The sequence below is a fragment of the Limulus polyphemus genome, unplaced genomic scaffold (genome assembly GCF_000517525.1).
Source record: "Limulus polyphemus unplaced genomic scaffold, Limulus_polyphemus-2.1.2 Scaffold450, whole genome shotgun sequence".
NCBI lineage: Eukaryota > Metazoa > Arthropoda > Merostomata > Xiphosura > Limulidae > Limulus > Limulus polyphemus.
In genome coordinates, this window is record NW_013666060.1 from 547,570 (window position 1) to 566,890 (window position 19,321).

At 30.1% G+C, this 19,321-nt stretch overlaps 1 protein-coding gene across 1 annotated transcript in view; it reads right to left on the reverse strand.

Annotated features, from left to right (window-relative positions):
- LOC106458358 (hydroxyacylglutathione hydrolase, mitochondrial-like) overlaps positions 1–19,321 on the reverse strand; it is a 39,971-nt gene that overhangs the window by 7,773 nt on the left and 12,877 nt on the right. The window contains exons 3-7 of the mRNA XM_013917866.2: positions 18,488–18,552; positions 15,553–15,670; positions 14,190–14,295; positions 4,200–4,303; positions 698–799 (exon numbers count right to left, since the gene is read on the reverse strand). Coding sequence (XP_013773320.1) covers positions 698–799; positions 4,200–4,303; positions 14,190–14,295; positions 15,553–15,670; positions 18,488–18,552 — 495 coding nt within the window. The remainder of the gene's footprint in view (positions 1–697; positions 800–4,199; positions 4,304–14,189; positions 14,296–15,552; positions 15,671–18,487; positions 18,553–19,321) is intronic.

The following is a 19,321-nucleotide window of genomic DNA, read 5'->3' on the forward strand; positions in this document are numbered from 1 at the left end:
AATATTACTTTGCATGATAGATAGGCAACATGCGATAAGAAAAAAAGATATGAGAAAGACATTGCTTTACAAACCTTAAGACTTAATAAAAAAATCTGATATTTTGTGTATGAAAGCATTGTAATGTTTACTGATAATATGAAATATTTTGTTAACATTTGCTAGCTAATTTAAAAATTATAACATGAAAACTAACAAGCACAAAAAGGTTATGAGGTTGATCCTAAGTACCGAGCCAGTGCTGAAAGAGTTAATGAGAAGGATTTCATTGGTATATGGTGAGATTTGTTCAAACAAAGGATACAGAATACAAATAATAAACATTTTTGAAGGAATTCACTGAACAGTACATGATATCAGAACATTGCTGAGCTAATGGTTTCAGATAGTACAAACCACAATAACAAAAAAAAAAGAAAGAAAATAATGAGCAAAACATAAACACATGCACATATATTTCATCAGAGACAAAGACTATTTAACATTTCAAAATTTAACCTACTTTTCCAGAATAAATATTCATCATTATTAACTGTATAAAACACTGTATTAAGTCCGTAACATGTTGATTATTACATAACTTTTAATCATTTTAATAAACTGATTTCATAAAAACGTTACTACAAGCCAAGATGTTCAATTTATTTATTCTCCTGTAAAATGAATCTGTTTGCAGAGAAAATAGAATACATCTTACTTGAGCCCAAGATAGTTTTTCTTTGATTGCTGTATTTTCAGGTTCAACAGTTTGAGCAAACTTAAGATTTTTGACAGTGTATTCATGCCCACAATAAACTCTCTGAAACATATAAAAAGATTCTCAGCAAGTAATATTCTGATTCAAACTTATTCATAGTCAAAATATAAAAGTAATGAAAAACAATAATATACACGATAAAAAGTGTATTAGCATAGCAATCTCACAATGAAATGTAAAGGGAGTACCTAGAACTAAAATATCTCTTTTGTTTCTAATGAGAAGCATGAACTTTCAATGTTTCTGTTTTTATTTGTTAGAAATGAACTATTTATAAGAATAGAGCTAAAGTTTCTTAAAGCTTGTACAAGATACTAAATTAACAAATATCCCTAAAAAATTCTTCAATAAAATATTCCATGCACTTGTCAATTTGAAAATGTAAAAAAACTTCAGATTCTTGACGTGCAACTCCAAACATTACAAAATATTACAAAAATTACTCCCTTGTCTACACTACTCATAAATTTTACTTCTCATCAGGCATTATCAAAACATATTTGAGGCTAAAACAGAGTTTGTATAAATTTCATATAATGACATCACAGTTACAATATCAAAAACAATCAACAAACCTATAACAAATCTTTTTTGTAAGGTGAACAATCTCACCTCATTTTCTGCTTGATGTTTACCTGCTGATTAGCATGCTGTGCAAAGCCACTACTTCCATGATATCACAGACATTGTGTACACATTTAAAAACTTAATCAATTTTATTTGGGTAGTTATTTTGTTAATTTAATTAAATTGTCAATTCTAAACATTTTATTTGAAAAACTTCTAAGAGATGAGTGTAATAACAAGTTTATATTCCATTTATTTCATAGATCTTATTATGTGATTCTGGTTAACAAACAGCATCACATTTGAAGAGATGGCATTAAAAATTGGTGTGACCCTGTCATTAACCAATTCTGGCATAAATTGTTGTTTTCTTAGTGCAAAGCTACACAATAGGCCACCTGCACTCTGTCAACCATGGGGAGTCAAACCCCAAATTTTAGCACTGTAAGTCTACAAACTTACCGTTGACACATTGAGGAACTTCTGGAATAAGACAACTGGTTCTGGAAGTGTTAAGTGAGATGACATAGATGTGTAAGAAGATCAACTAGAGTTAGTATATTTTAACAGTAATCAATATGTTTGCATGTTGAATAAAGGAACTTAGGAAAATGACAAACTGCAAATAATCTTAAGATGAGATATACTTTACCATTGTATACAGCAATGGATTAATTGTTCTTAATGAATATATATAAATTACTTAAACAAAAGTAAAATTTAGAAAGTTAATAAGTATCCTTATAAAAAGTTGATAATAAGCTTAAGGTGAGGTACATAAAGAATGTTATGTGGGCATAGGTTTAGATTTTGGGCTTGGCTTTTTCAATGCTTCTGGTAGAGAAGAAAATGAGTATTCTTCAGTATGTGATACTGTTTTCCAATTTGATTACAAGAGACAATGCCTGTGTTGATGGGAACCATATGTGAGCAATCAAGAGAAATGGAAAGAACTCAGTATGATCAAAGGTAATTAGCACAGATGTCAAGGTCCACTATCCCCATCAAAACCAACCAATGAGAAGGTGATGACATATTTGAAATGTCAGATGCATGACCCAATGGGAACAACATTGTTATGATCCAGCACCAATAGTTTGATGTGTAATTTAAGTTACTATCAATCAGGTTAAAACCAGAGCTAAAACTGACCACCAAAACTTTAGTTTAAAAATTGTAGTAATGAATAGAGAGTGCAACAAGCAGTCCAACAGCAAAGCAAAATTATTGAAAAAATCCAGATAACAGCCTGAGAGTCCAATCCAGCCCAGCCTAGTTATCCTTCCTTCACCAATGTATCAAGTCTCCTCTCCCTCATAGTTAGTTACATTTCCTTATGATGTTTGAAACTTGTAATGATTTGCCATTAGACAATGAGCTTACAGTTTGTAAGTGGTTATTTTGGTTATTTCTAAGCAGTTAACCAAGGGTTTTAGAGTGAAAGATTTATAAAGGACTATAATCATATCAAGAAACTTTAATATAAACAATGTGTGATTTTATATTAACAAGGTCTCAGTATCTATTCCTTCACAGGTTATCAACTCAAGGAAAGTTCATGTGGAATCATCATTGTTACTGACTGCATATTCCTGGTATTTATATAAATGCTATTTGTACCTGTAAATAAGGGCTCATTACAATGATAATGCATAACTTACATTCCTATTTACTTTTACAGAAATGAAAAAAAACTTGCTTACCACTGATGTCATAAAGACCGAAAAAAAGTGGTTAGAAAATTGAAACAGGTGTTTGTTGATATTAACATATACAATTTTGATATTCTTATTCAAAAGTGCTACTACATTTTATAGTTCAATTGATACAAACCTGTTTCAGATCAAAGCATTTCAATTTAAAGCTCTACTAAACAGTCTAACAGAAGTGTCTTCTAAATCATTCACAGCACTAGCAGTGTTTATTCTTGTAGTTTTTGCTACACAGTTTCAGTCACTAAAACAGGTCATTTATGATTTCATAGTATATTTTTTTGTGATTTGATATTCCTTCATCTTTTAGTATTACTCAAAAATTACTTGTATGACATTTTTAGACCTACTGTCCTCAGTCTCATAATTTATTTATCTTAATATAAGTATAGGCAGTGCATACTTTACAGGCATCCAGAGTTCACAACTTAATTGTAATAAATCATGGAGTTTCTTGGACATTCACTGGCTTGACATTTTTGGTATAATAGAACAGAAACATCATGCATAAGTGAAAACATAGTTAACCCAGTTTTGTTTTTATGTTCATTATGACTAAACAGTGATATAAAAATGAACAACACATACAACTTTTGTTGAAACATGCAAACTTAAATTGGTTATTTCATATTATTCCAAATCACCTATATGTAATTTTCCTTTATAACACTTAAATCAAGTTTTACTTAGTTATTTAAATGTCAAAGTTACTATAAATATATATAGTTACAATATATATTTTGTTTGCTTTTCTTTTTTACCAAATCTTTTTTTCATTGAGTCAAAATATTTCATAAAGCATCAAGCTATGTGATGGATACCTTAATAAATATACATCATTTTCTAGCTAAAACATGTTCTAAATGAAAAATCACAAAGATGTTAGTTCAGATTATATAATTATTCAGATGACTATAGCTAAAAAGTAAAATCATTTGACACACGTTTTTACTGTACTCACATATCACAATTTTGAAAGTATTACAGCACTACTAATAATTTACTGTGTTATCTGGTAGTGTTACAGTAATACTACTAACTTACTGTACATCTGATAGTATTACAGCACTATTACTAACTTACTGTGTTAACTGATAGTATTACAGCACTACTAATAATTTACTGTGTTATCTGGTAGTGTTACAGTAATACTACTAACTTACTGTGTTATCTGGTAGTGCTCCTAAAGTCTTGACTAAAGCTTGATACATTTGTTCAGGACTTCCTTCAAAAAACCTTCCACAGCCTCCAACAAACATTGTGTCTCCTAAAGGAAAAGTGGCAAAAATCAGTAATGTATTTTCCTAACTGAAAAGACTAAACCTGGATTGTCACCATTCTCTCTCTCTCTCTCTTGAGAATAATAGTATGAGATACCCAATGGCTTTATTATAAAATCCTTTTTCTAACTGCCGCGACAGTCAACAATTGTACTCGACTACACTCAGCTGAAACTACATGTAGTCTCACAGCAATGAATCATTTAAGAAAAAATATCAGCTAGCTTTTTCTCTTTTAATAATTGTCCACTGGACTTGATATATTCCAATTTTATTATAGAATATTTGTTGCACCTGCTGTGACAATGTTTCACGGAACAGAGGAAAAAGGTTAACTTTTATACTTCTTTGATGCAATTGTTTAAATTATTATTTTTGCTAATGTGTAACAAGTACATCCACATTTGTGAAAAAAGTTTTTTGCCATACTGTATCTGTAGTTCCACTTTTAGTTATAAAGTCAACAACAGCAGTTGCCAATACGTCACAAACAACAGCTGCTGTTACAATATAAGTAATTAAAATTAGCCAAAGTGATGAAGCTGATGCCTTAATGAAGCTTGTGTTTTCAAGATAGTGTTACTTCTTTTAACTATAAGTACAAGTTGCCCTCGGTTGCCTCATGCAATTTTGTTTTTCACCTGATAGAGCATTTATAATAAACAGTTCTCATTTCCACTGCACAAATATATTTTTGATATATTAGTTGAAAATATAACCAATAAAACAGTTAACAGCTAACACAAAGCTGAATATTGACATTGCCTGCATCTTGTCTTTACAGTTTCTGATAAACATGTCACTCTTCCTTGATACTACTCCAATGTTTAGCATATTTTATCACACAAACCTGAATACAACAATATTTATTTCCAATATGCAAGTCTAAAAAATACTGTTTTACCAGCTAATCCTAATTAGAAGATGTTTAATATTTTTTTTATCATAAACTCAATTAGGTAATTTTTAAAACATCTTACAGGACAAGTTCCATGTGACAAATTGTTATACACCCCTGATGTAAGTTACACATCAAGATTAAAATATCTACATGCGTATATTCATTTAATGAAAGAAAAACAAATAAATAAGAACAATTTCCAAGAAATATTTATACAATTTCATTGAGAAGTGGCACTGACTCTTCATATGGTGCATTTCCTAAGTAGACACTTGCAGTGACATTTCTGACTGGTGGACTTCAGGCTTGGCAATCAGCATCTGCTTCAACAGTCAAGTAGTGGGGAGCCTGATCATTGACAAATAAGTTGGCATGATCTGGTTAAAGTCTCCAGTTCAGCTGATATCTCTTTACAGAAATCTCATGGCAGGTGGTGTTCATCAATTTTGTCGGGGACTCTAGGGACCTCACAATGAGCCCAGTAGCAGCCTCAGTCAAATCTCTTATGTCTGATGCATAATCCAACAAGGCATCTTCATCCATGAACTGTGCAGAGATGAAAGCCAAGTCAGCCCCAGGATCTTAAGTGCTGATTTATATTCAGGCACATCCATGAAATATCCAACTAGCTAGCTCTTAGCATATTCACCCTCTATTTTGTTGATAACACACCATGAGTCACTGGCAACATAAACAGAATGATCCACAAGTGGCTGGTTGAATAAAAAATTTGTAGCCATACGGATTAAATTTGATGTTCAAGAAAAAGAGTCATGATTGAAAAAGTAAGTTCAAATTAACTCTGACTGGTTAGAAAACTTAGTCAAAGATTAGGTTGAAGTCATAATGGCCCAGTTGCAACAACACTCAGGCCTCACTAGATCTCACCCATGAACATAATTTAGTTGTGCTCTTTGAGGTTGTCATTACCATGATAATGGTCCACAGCTACCTTTGAACCCAGGCATATTCTTTTTACTAGTGTCTCTTTGTTATACAAAACAGAACCCAGATCCAGCAAAAAAAATAAAAAATGGGGGTGAGACTTAAACAAGTAACCAAGACCTAGGTCATCTACCAGTTAACAACATTAAAACATGAAACTAAAGTATATTATTGTAATTTAATAACATTACAACTTGAAGATAAGGCATATTGCTGTAACAATAGGACTTCAAACTAAACAATATTATTGTAATTTAGCATCAGTACAGCTTTATAATAAAGTATATTATTGTAATTTAATAACATTACATCTTTATAATTTTTTTAAGTCAGAAGAATACTTTACTTTTCTTTTTGTCACATATGTGTATGTATATATCAATAGAAAATAAACATATGAAAATAAAGAAGTTTCCATGAAGCTTAATCAGCTTATTTGTGTAAAACTCCTTAATAACTGTGACCAAAAGTTTCTATATATATTTATAAACATAAATAAACAAAACACAAAAAGACAAAATTGATATAAAAAGTCTATCTCAATCATCATTTTATATTAAAGTATATCTGAAATCAACAACTTATTGAACATAACACAAAAACATATCCTGTAATACTATTGTACTTTTATCACAAACAAGCAATAACATAGATACTGAAAAAGTTACATTAATGATAATATTAATCCTATAAGCATAAAGTGCTGTTCAATGAATATTAATCACTTTATCTATGAACATCAGTTAATAACCAATCTTGTAATTTTTTAAACTCTGAAATTGTCTTTATATTCCATAACTCCCTGGGGAGTTGGTTCATTATATATGGTATTTTATACTCTTTTACTCTTATTCCATAGTTGCTATTGGAATTTCATAATACTTATTTTATTATGTTCTAGTATTATAAATATGATTTTTAGTACTTTAATTTAAACTATAATAGGAATTCAAAATTATTATGTATTTATAAAAGTGCATTTACATAAAATAACTGATTTTTTATAATTTAATTTATTAATGTAAAATTTGCATTAAGTTTTGTCATTTTTATTTACAATTATCATCTTAAACATTCTTTTTCAAATTTTTTTTAAGGTGAATGTTACTTGTTTAACCATATATTGTCAAGTAATAACATGTAACATATTCTGCTAAAGATACATAAGTTATTTTTTTATATTAATTGGTAAAACATTGTCTCCTCCATAACTTTGCTATAATAGGTCTTATTTATTGCAACTAATATTTTTATATTTAGACCAACTGAAAGCATCATCTGTAATTAGCTCTAAGTATGTCTTATTATTAACATTTTCTATATATGTACATTTACAATCCGAATACTGCTTATTACCTACAAATAAATATTTATATTTATTACAACATCTTTGATCATGAATCTATAAAAAAATTTTGTTAATAATATTTGTATATTTTGAGTGAATTATCATAGTTTTTGTTTTATCAGTATTCACATATATTTCATTTATATTAAGCCAATACCTTAATTTATTAAAATCAACCTGTAAAATTTCTTTGCCAACTTCCACATCAACATGAGTTACAGTTAAAGCTGTATCATCTGATACTGATATATTTTACTCTTTACATCTATATTTACAATATCATTAAGATGTAAATTAAATAGTAGGGGACCTAAAATAGAATCTTGTGGAACACCATATTTTAGTCATCAAATCACTTATTATTTCTCCAATTATTGTTATTGCAACCCCATCACTCAAATAATTCATGAATCAGTTATGTAACCTTACCCTTATACCCATCATGTATAGTTTATGCAGCAGTATTTTATGATTTGATGTATCAAAAGCCTTTATTTAAATCAAGAAATAATAAAAGTGCCTTTATATTTTTATCTAACTGTAAATTTCCATCATTTGAAAAGTTTTCTAATAGTTCAGTGGTACTTTTATTTTTAATAAATCCATATTGACACTTGTTTGTAATGTTATTTCTTTCAATAAAATCCAACATACCTTTCCATTATTTTTTTCAATCACAGGTAAAATGGAAATTGGTCTATAATTATTAAAATATTTTTTTCCTGACTTGTAAATAGGTTTTATCATTGATATTTTAAGATCATCAGGTATTTTCCCTTCTTCATAAATTAAATTTAAGAGGCATGTTTTAACCTTTGCTAATACATTAATACATGGTTTTATATATCCTAATTTCATACATTAATTCCTGGTCCATTGTTAATATCAATTAAATTTACTATATTAATAACTTCTTCTTCTGTTATTGAAGGGAAATAAATTGTATTAATCTGTGAGATTACACTCTGAAGATAAATTTTTCTAATTGTGACATAAGTATTATTATTTTCATTATTATTATGGTTACTTTTTAAGTATCTTATATATAAACTCTATTAAAATTATTTACTAAATCTGTAACACTTATATTTGTACTGATAAAATTTTGCTTTATTTTTCTTTCAAGTGATTCATCACTAACATGATTATTTATTAATTCATTAATGCATTTCCAAGTTTCTTTCATTTTACCCTGAATGCCAGAAAATTTTGTCATATAATAATTTTTTGCCTTTCTTGTAAAACATGCTACATTGTAAACTGCTTCATTTGTTTCATTCTTGTAACATTTATACTTATGCCATAATTTATCCTTTTCTCTTACTAACTCCAAACTATCAGAATCTATCCAAGGTTTATGTTGTGTATTCCTCTTTCTTATTTTAATCTCAAATATATTTTTTAATTCAAGTTCATTTAACACACAAACCAGTTTTTTACACATTATCTCAGGAACTTTTAATCTTAAGAACTCTTCCCAATTATAGCTGTTTATATCATTTATAATACTATTTATTCTAATTTTATTAATCACTAAAACATTTTGTATGATCTTTTTCATAGTTTGTTTCACTGTCTTTAAACTGCTTTTTAAATTAACCAAAATCATACTATAATCTGATATTTTTTCCTTGATCACATAACTTTTTACATTTACACATGATCTAAACAAGATCTAACCAACTTTCCACTTCTCCATTTTGATCTTAACATTTATATTTTGTTGAAATCCATTAAAATGTAACAAGTTTGATAGACATTGATCAGATTACTATTTTCATTATTTTTTCATTAATATTGATATTTATATCACCAAGATATACTATATGTTTACAGCTTTTTAATTCATTTAGAAATTTTTCCAAATTTAAAACATAAAGATTAGAACTGTAATTTGGAGGTTTGTAAATTGGAAGTATTAAACCTTTATAATCATTTACCTCAACAGTAAATGATAATATTTCTGCATCTTCTAAACTTAATTTCACTAATTCTATAGATAAATGTTTTTTTATAAAAAATTAAATTTCCTCCTCCTCCTTTACTACTTCTACATTTATAAATATTTTCATAGTCTCCAAATTATAATTTTGGATTTCATGTTATTTTAGAAATGTCTCTGTGATTATTAATATATCTAACAATATCAAAACTTCATCAGCAAGTGTTCAAAAATAATTCCACCTATTGTGAATATTATTATTAATATGTAACAAATTATAAATATCACCTTCAATATAGTTTCAACTTTTTTTACTATTTACATCAGTATATTCACTATTTCTTAGATTAACATCCATAAATTACAACAAATTTTCAAAATTACAATTCAATTTTAATTTTATTACATTCTCAGTTTCTGATTTCCTTACAAACACATTACCATTTTTTCATCCAAATAAATTTATATTCTTTTAATAATGTTCTTGTCTTCCAAATCATTCTTTGTTAGCAGCTGTTAGATTTGCATTTATATAAATACTGCCTACACCTATATTCTGTTGGATTTGACTCTGTTTAACCACTTTGTTCTTATTCTTCAACCATTTCTCTTTATCCAAAATACTTTTGAATTTACATATTATAGGTGCCATTATTTTACTATTATGGACAGATATTCTATGAGCCATTAATAATTCATCTTTTTAATAATCTAGTATTTTAAACTCTTCAACCTCTTTGTGTAGAATATCTTTCAGTTCCTCATTATCTTGTATTATTCTGTACCTCTATATTGCTTCTTCATTCATACTGTTCCAGATCATTAGCTTGAATTAATATTTTTGAAGTTAAATCACTGTTTTGAGTGTTATTAGACTTCAAACTTTCCATATCCATTTTCAATATCTTGATATCTTCTGCATGTTTGCTTTGTATTAAGGATATTTCATCATACTTAACTGACTAAAAGTTTATGGAATCTTTGATTTCATTTATATACATTTTTATTTTATCTAACATATTTAATTTGGAGCATAGTAGGTACCATTGGATTTTGTAAATCATGTTCAGTCACATCCAAATCTATCTCAGTTTTTAGGATCTTCTCTTGATCTCCAATAAAGATTTTAATGAATTCATTTTTTTAGTAACATTTTAATTTATTAGATTTCCATTGTTGCTTGCTGTCAAATTATATTTTCTGTTGTTAAATAAACCAGAATTTTCTGACCGTTTACTAGTATCTCGACAGCAGTAACAGTGGTATGACAATTGTTTGGCATTAGACATACATCTGCATGTCGTCTCTGACAATCCACTACATTTTACTTAGTTTCTATCGACTATTTTTTATTTCTATGTATGATGTTTTCAATAAATAAAACATCTTTTCACCATAAAAAGCATACAATTGTAAACTTAGGCATAAGCATTAACCACGCTAATGTAAACACTTTTCGTTAGCCCTTCAAACACATTTAGTATTCCTTCTTTATATTATAATCAAAAGCATTCTGTTCAGAACTTTTTTTTTCAATTTCAAACGTCTCACAACTATCCATATATACTGAAAAAAACAAAACATAATTCCACAAGAAAGTATTTTACTAAGTATCAGCAGAGAGAGAAAAAACCTCTTCATCTCATAATTTGTCACTACAAACTACACATTAATAATTGCAGTACAATAATGTGCCATCAACAATGAGCAGTGAAATAAATAACCACTAGCAGAATTCAACTTAATGAAGACTTAGCCAAGATTAATATTCACACTGTTACTACCTTATATACCAATCACACTCTCATCCAATCTTAGTTACATACAATCATCACAGCAAATTATATTTACTGTCCTAGAGGACTGCCAATACCAGCATCTGAACTAACAAATTATTGTAATACCACTCACAATTAAGTCCACTAGTTACAGTTAGTACCACAGAAAAATAAAAACAGACAAATCCAATGAAATAAGAACTACTCCATTTTCAGATTCATTGCAGCCTGATTTATATTCTATGTTGACTGAGAGCAGAACTCCTGCTAGCTGTACATGGAGGACTTATGCATGTTCACTTGCACTGAGAATCAAGTATTTCATGGGTGGTCCTGGAGAACATTCACCACTCATATAGATAAGGAGTGTTCCTCAAAAAACATCAGATGACTTCTTCATCAAGGAAATCTGTTTAATAGCTTGTAAAGTAAAGGTCACAATACCCTTTCAAGCCAAGCTTTTGAATTCCTAACCAACACCTCCAGTTGTGCAAACTGATGATATTCTAAGCATTACATCTACAAGCACTAGCCATCCTAACTGTGCAGTAATCAAGCAACTATCAATTTATATCCTATAGATATAATGAGTGACACTCTGCTCAATAACTTGGAAAGTAAGGGTTGCAAAGCCATTTGGATCCCATCAATCGTATGACAACTGTCCTAATTTACTGGTAATCGAGTGATATTCCCTATTTTTTATCATCATGATAGTAACATCCAATAGCTTAGAAAATAAGGGCCACAAAGGGCCTTTTAGTCATTAGTTTGTTAACCAAATTACCATCCTAGGTGGAATGTTATTTCAGCCACGAGGTCAACCTCAGCATCTTGGTCAATCATTGCAGCTGTGAATGAAGATGCTTCTACTTATCCAAATAGTTGTTTGAATCAAATAATGAACCATAGAGGTTCAGCATCAAGCATAGTACTGTCTGTCCCTGGATCTGTTTATTCCAGACAGTGGCCAATTTAATATGTTTATGAAAGTAGGACCCCCTGTACTTAGATGAGTGTTAAATCAGCATTCTAAGTTTATGGAATAGTGAGATACTAGTTGCAAGTCACCAAATGGTTCAGGCTCCTATGATCTGTGGTAGCCCTGGCAGTAAACCTCCCAGCTCAGAGAAGTTTAAAGCTGCCCCACAGATCACCATCTTAACTTGTTTGAATTTGCCATTTCATCTACCAGCAAAATGGCTCCTGTTGAGGAATGTCATCCACCAATGGCAGTGGCATCCATGGTCTTTCGTAAAAAAGAAGTAGAATTGACCTGGGTCAGGGTGGCTCTATGCTGGCTGTCAGTCACCTATAGGTCCTATAGAGATGGCCCTGATCAGTCTTTTTAAATCACCAGACTTCACACCACCACAATTATCTTCAGTTGAATAAGTCACCCATGAAGTGAAGTAAAGCCAGACATCAATAGAAGGGAATAACATTCAAAGGCACTCAGGGTGCTCCAGATAGTAACAGTTCTTTGCAGGCTGTGGTTACAGAGAGATGTTCATCAGAGACCTTCATAAGATCGTCAAATGTCCAACGCCTATAAGATGACTTTTCCTAAACTTGATGGTTCTTTCTGACAACCACTTACCTCAGTAGCTGTTTCTTCCTCCTGGCCATAAATCCTTCACCAAAAAATGCCATTCTCTTGCAAATTTCTAACTCAATGTTATAAGAGCCTGAAGAGCACAGACAAGATACTTGTCCAAATAAAACTGACCTCTGCAATAACAACATACATGGTCATGGCACCAAAGTTTCTCTTTCCTACCTACTCCGTTGTATTCTCAGATGACCCAGAGTTCACTCAGAATAAGCTGCAAAAAGTGTAAAAATAGGAGGTTTTGTTAGATACTGTATTATAAAGCAGTGCTTTGATTTTCTCTGCCTTTGACCGAGTTTTTACACAAAATAAAGAGGTGTGATACAGGGTTTTAAACAATTACATTCCTTATTATAACAAAAACAATAAAAATCAAGATAAATGCTTCAACAAGTGCTTATGTGGGACAGGAGAGGAAGAGATAGAGAGCTTTATTTATGCTCTCTTATCGATGCAACTCTAGCTCTTTGATGCTAAAGTCAAAGCTGTGATAAACACAATCTGCAATTCTGAAGAACCTCTATCTCAAACACACTCAATCTGTATTGACATCTCTCTCTCTCACTCTCTATAAGCCTAAATAACTATGCTAATCTCAAAATATGAATCTGTAAAAGGAATTTACAAAAAAGTAATGTATGTCTTAAAGAAAAAGAAAGAAAATGTAATATATACAAAGATCTCTCTCCCCAGGTGCATGTGCCACTCACATGACTAAGGGCCACTGTCATGTCCAAGGATTCACTGCAAGAACACAGTGCTCTTTTCCAAAGTAAAACATATAACAACCTATGTAAGTCAAAATACCATAAATTACCAAGGCAAGAGAAACTTATTATTTCCTATGATCGATGTTCTACATTAAGAATAAACCCTAAAACACTGAAAATTTTTAAAATTATCTAGCAGCCAAAGTGGTAGAAAATGCATGCATATCGCATTTATTTCATCTTCTGTAACATGGAAAAATTTATTTTCATGACCTACACTCAATTCCCCAACTTTTCCTGATTTTCAAGGTTTGCAGAAATTCTATTTTCCACAGCCTATATAAATAAATTATGTATTCCAAGCTAGGTTCAATGCTCTAATTTTTTTAATCATTACTAGAATTAAACTTAACTTTTGACCTTAAAATTATCTATTTGTTGAGCATACACAATGATTTAGATGACAAACCTGATGGATCTCCTAACTTGAAGACATAAAACATAATAAAAACTTACCGAAGTTCATACTAGAAGTACAGTACTTTGTATTTACTTCAGGATTCATAATCAGTATTGTTGTTTTTAATCACTGTTTTAAAAGGAATTTTTATAAAACAATAATATAAACAACACTTACCAGTGAAAACGAGTGGGTTTTCATCTTTTTCTCCAGTAACAAAATAGCATATATGTCCACTGGTGTGACATGGTGTGAAGAGACAGCGAATTTGAAGTGATCCCACCTAATCAAAATGGTGGGAAGTACTGTTTCCATTAAAAATTTATGTTTCTACAAAGTATGTTTAATTATACTTTGAAGGTTTAATATATGTATTCTTTCTAAGTTAATGCAATATATCCCAAAACAAAAAACATCCCTGAAAGTATAAATTATAAGCAGTTTAAAACTTAATGTTGTGGTATTTTCAAGTGCATTGATTTCTGTTGGAATAACTGGATAGATTCCACAGGGTAATGGGAGGTTTCAGTTGATAATGTTATACAGAATTGAAATGTATTCAAAGGACAAAGACTTTACTGAAGATTCCAGAGATTTTTGCAAAGAAGTAGCAGCATATGTTCCAGAATGAGAAAAAACATAGCATAATATACATGAAGCAATTATGCTGCTATTTCCAGGACATGTGTGCTACCTACTTCACTGTTGGTCATTCCCAATGAAAAATAAGGAAGGTTAAAATCTGAAAGTATCACCTGACCTGTCAGTGGAAAGGACTGCTGTCTACTTTTACAACTTACAATTTTCACCTTTACAGAAGTCTTTCTCACAACAAAATACTCTCATAAATGATCCAGGACAATATGAGAGTAGGTCAAAAGAAACTAAGCAACTTTCTTAACAATGTTCTATACATAAAACTAAAGGTACTTGTATGTACAAAATTTGTGAAAAATTTTATGGGAACTTTAATTTAATAAATAGGGTAGAAAACATCCAGTATGTCTGCCTATTACAATGCTAAAATAGTTCAATAACTGACAACAACCTAGTGAACTCTTCTGCATCTGTACATCTGCAGAACAAAAACTAAATTTTATATTACCATTGTCATTATAAACATTTGCTATTGTGAATGTGTAAATTAATCCTTATGATGTCAATGAACAACATAAGAGACTTAATTCCACATCAACAACTTTTTAAATCCATTAAATTGATAACAGATACAATTCTAAGAAAAATAATCACTTTAATAAAAGGATGATGCAAAACAATCTTCAATTACCTTATTTTCATTTATGCAACAATAAGACAAAATTCCCAGAGGAAAACTATAGAATGTTCCACTTTCTCATCCTATTCACTTTTCTAGGTAATTTCAATCTATGTTATCATTATACGTATATGTGTTTGAAGAACACAGAAGCTGAGCAAAATTAACATAAAACTACCTGCAAAAAATAACATATATGCAAAAACTTACTCAGCTAATACTGAATGACATAACAGAAAAATTGTTTTAAAATAAATTCTTTACCTTGAATTCATCTCCATGTTTAATAGAATGAGTTAAAGCACCAATTCTGCTATCTCCACCAAAGACTGCCAGTCCTGGAACTGCCTGCACAAGCTTCTCATTCCCTCCAGCATGGTCCCTTTAAAAATCCTCTTGACAATTAAAAGAGCAATAAAGATATTATATCTTCTTTTTCAGTGTATATATTGAAACATCCATGTTGTCTCTGATACTTATCAAGATATATTTTTTAGTACTTTAGTAATTTCACACAAAACATAATACATACAAAAGTCCTAAGACTAAATTGTGATTATGTACAAGTATATAAATATTTACAACACATACAATATATAAAACTTTTCAATACTACTGAATCTCTCAGGGTTGCAGTTGTTTAGTGTTTAGATGTGAATGGTAGTATGGTTTCTGTTCTGAGGCCTTAAATCAATGTTTAATTTGTGTTTCTCTCAAAAGTATAGTGTGGTATTGCCAAAGCTTCAGTTTTTGGATGTTTATCTATGAAGTCATCTGCTCTGAGAGGATGGGCATGCTGCAATACAGTTTTGCTGTGCTTTTTTTTATCAGTTTTTGTCGGTGACATAACTAAGATTTTAGTACAGAAAGTGAGAGCAACCTACAAAGTAAAATTGACCCCATCCTCAACAAAATGTATTGTAGTACCTGGCATAGTGAATTAGCTTCTGAACAAGTTTCTCGAAACTAGGTATATCCTGGCAAATATAAGTCATTTCAGTCAACTTTTACAAACCTAACCCCATACACTACTGAGGCTCACGTGCACTCATGTTACCACATCAAATAAAACTGACCTTTGGTTTGTACAAAGAAACTTGTCTTGACTGTGCTTTAGTAGACTAGTTATTTGTAAAATATAGTCACATTTCAATTATTATACATTATATATGTATATAGATTATTGCTATTTTGAAATAAGTTCTTAAACTTATTTTTCCTAAAACATAGAACAGTAAATAAAGAAGTAAAGCAAACAATTATCTATTCTAGTTACAACTTTGTACTCGGTTGCTGCTTGACATAGGTTGCTAAGCCTTTAAAAAATTTGCACGTGGAGGATATGAAACAAAATAATTTATATATATATCTACATTTGAATAACTAAGAAATCATAAATTATTACATTGACACCATAGAATTCCATTATAATATGAAATTTCGAGCAGACTAAAGGGACACCATACCTCGTTGAAATATTGGTTGATAAGAAGGAAATGGCACCAAACCCATTAAAATGGCTGAGAAAGCCACTAGGGGACATTCTGAGCTTCCGATTGGTTATTCATATCACATATAGAAGTAAGTGTATATAAGGGAGCATTTCCATAAATGGAAAGAGGTGGGTGGAGTGCCACTGATTTATTACATGAGCAATATCTTAGCAAACTGGGCCATTATCTAGATATGCTACTGATGTTAATGTTATTTGTACAGAACAGACATTCAGATTTTAATGAAGTTCAGAATGTGACTCAATTCATCTCTGATCAACAATGGAAAAAAGGAAACTTAAAAAAAAATTAATGTAAAAAGCTCTTAATCTTCTCATGTAAATGTAGATGTAAATCTCCACAAGAATACCACTATAACAATAAATCAAGTTTCTTTTTACTTACAGCAGATCCAATCTATAAAAACAACAAAACCTAACAGATGACATAACACACAGACACTATACAAAATGTGGTTGTCTAAAAAGACTTATTTTAAATTTACACTACAACTGTGCAACATTATAATCATACTGACTATTTGAAAGCCTTGTTGCATACCTAGAAATTTACACCTCTTACCACAAGGTAGATGCAGTTCACAGATGAATCACTGTCAGTACAATCTAATAATTTACCCTTAAAATGGAACTTATCTTCTTAATCAAACTGGGAATCTATGATACATAAAATTTTTCGATACCTTGTTTTCTGTTCACTGTTATTCACAAAAATGTTGTGTTACTTAGATTTAATTTTTCTTTCATTTTGTGGCAAACCTACAGTTGTCTTTACCTGTGGCATGTGTTCTGCACTAGACAACCACTGCCATTACTCTAGCTTAGATTGAATAGTAATAACACAAATTAATTAAATGAGATGACAAATTGAATTTACAATTTGAGGACTGTTTATTTTATCTTTTTTTAAACATTATCTAAGACACAAACACAACAATGACTGGATTTATGACACAAATGTATCTGAGCAGTGATGATACTATATAACTATAAAACTGTCATAACCACGCTGTCCATAAACTCCTAATGCAAATATACCATAAAAGAGAATACTTTCCCACATACCAATTATTAGGTTATGCACAATCAGTCTCAGTATATGCATGTCAATGTTTGTTCCTCTTCACATACTAAGATATAATAAACCAATTACAAGTCAGTATTAAACAAAATATTTATTTCACATGACATATGAATGACTAAAATGAAACTTAGAATTTCACAAATATTACGGATTTAAGCATAGAAATGTTTCTGGTAGGTATGAGTGAAAAGTGAGTAAAATGTGATGTAGTGTACATACATTTGTTATGTAACACTAGTCTTGCATCCATTGTGAATGTAAAGAGGCTGAAGGGCACAGTACTAGTTTCTCATAGCTGGCTTTTGGTATAAAATACTATTCACTGTTTAAAAATCATGGCAAGAGTAACAATAATTTCATTAAGTTGTTTGAACTGTGGTTTTCATTAAAATGTTTTAACTGAAAGTTAGTGTTTATAACATAACAAAAAAAAGTGACTTGATTAAACAAGTTTGTATCCTAATTTATTATATTATGAATTGAGATTATATTAATGACATTTAAAAAGATGTATTTGCAACTGCATTTTTCTATATTGAAAATAAAATTTTTAAATCACCTATCTACATTCAATAAATTCACATCTTTCTAAGGTTTCTTACCAGTGGTGATGGGTTGTTAATACAGTGGTAAGTTTCACACCTTCTTTATTCACTGCTGCTGTAACCTAAAAAATAATTATTAAAAAGTAAGTTTTTGGTAATGCTCAATTCTACTCAAAGAATTTATGAAACAAAAATAATATGAACAAGATCCTTTGAAACACATTAGGTCTAGGTCATAACTAGCATTATGGACAGAATGTTTTATGTACATTGATAGGAGTTGGTCAAAAAATTAGAAACAGCCAGTGGAATCAGCTTCTTAACATGTGGTTCCACATTTGGTTGTTAGAAATACTTCAATCTTTTAAAGTAGGACATCTGTAAGTTCTTGAAAGGTACACAGATGAATTAGGTACCATTCCTTAAGGACACAGTTTGACATAAAGCATGGTGGTCTCACTCATTCATGATGATTTTCCAACTACTGTTACATAGACATGATGAGACTCATTGGATAATTGTCATTCTATAATGACTCTGAAGTTATATAACTTAGATCATGAAAGTATCTGTTAGTTAAGCTGCTAAACTGTCCTCTTTGAAAGTCAGTTATACCACACTTCCATGCTGTTTAAAAGGTCATTGGAATACCAAATTAATCAGTCAGCTGAGGATTAGTTCATTTAACATTTGAGCAGGTCTGTTAAGAAGTTAGAGGAGGCCCAGGAAATTCGTACAACACAAGGGCCATATGTATATATATACAAGTGAATTTCTTATAGCATGTTTCTTATAATATATATATATATATATATATATATATTATAGATATATATTTAAATAACATATTTATTATATATATATATTTTATATATATATTTAAATAACATA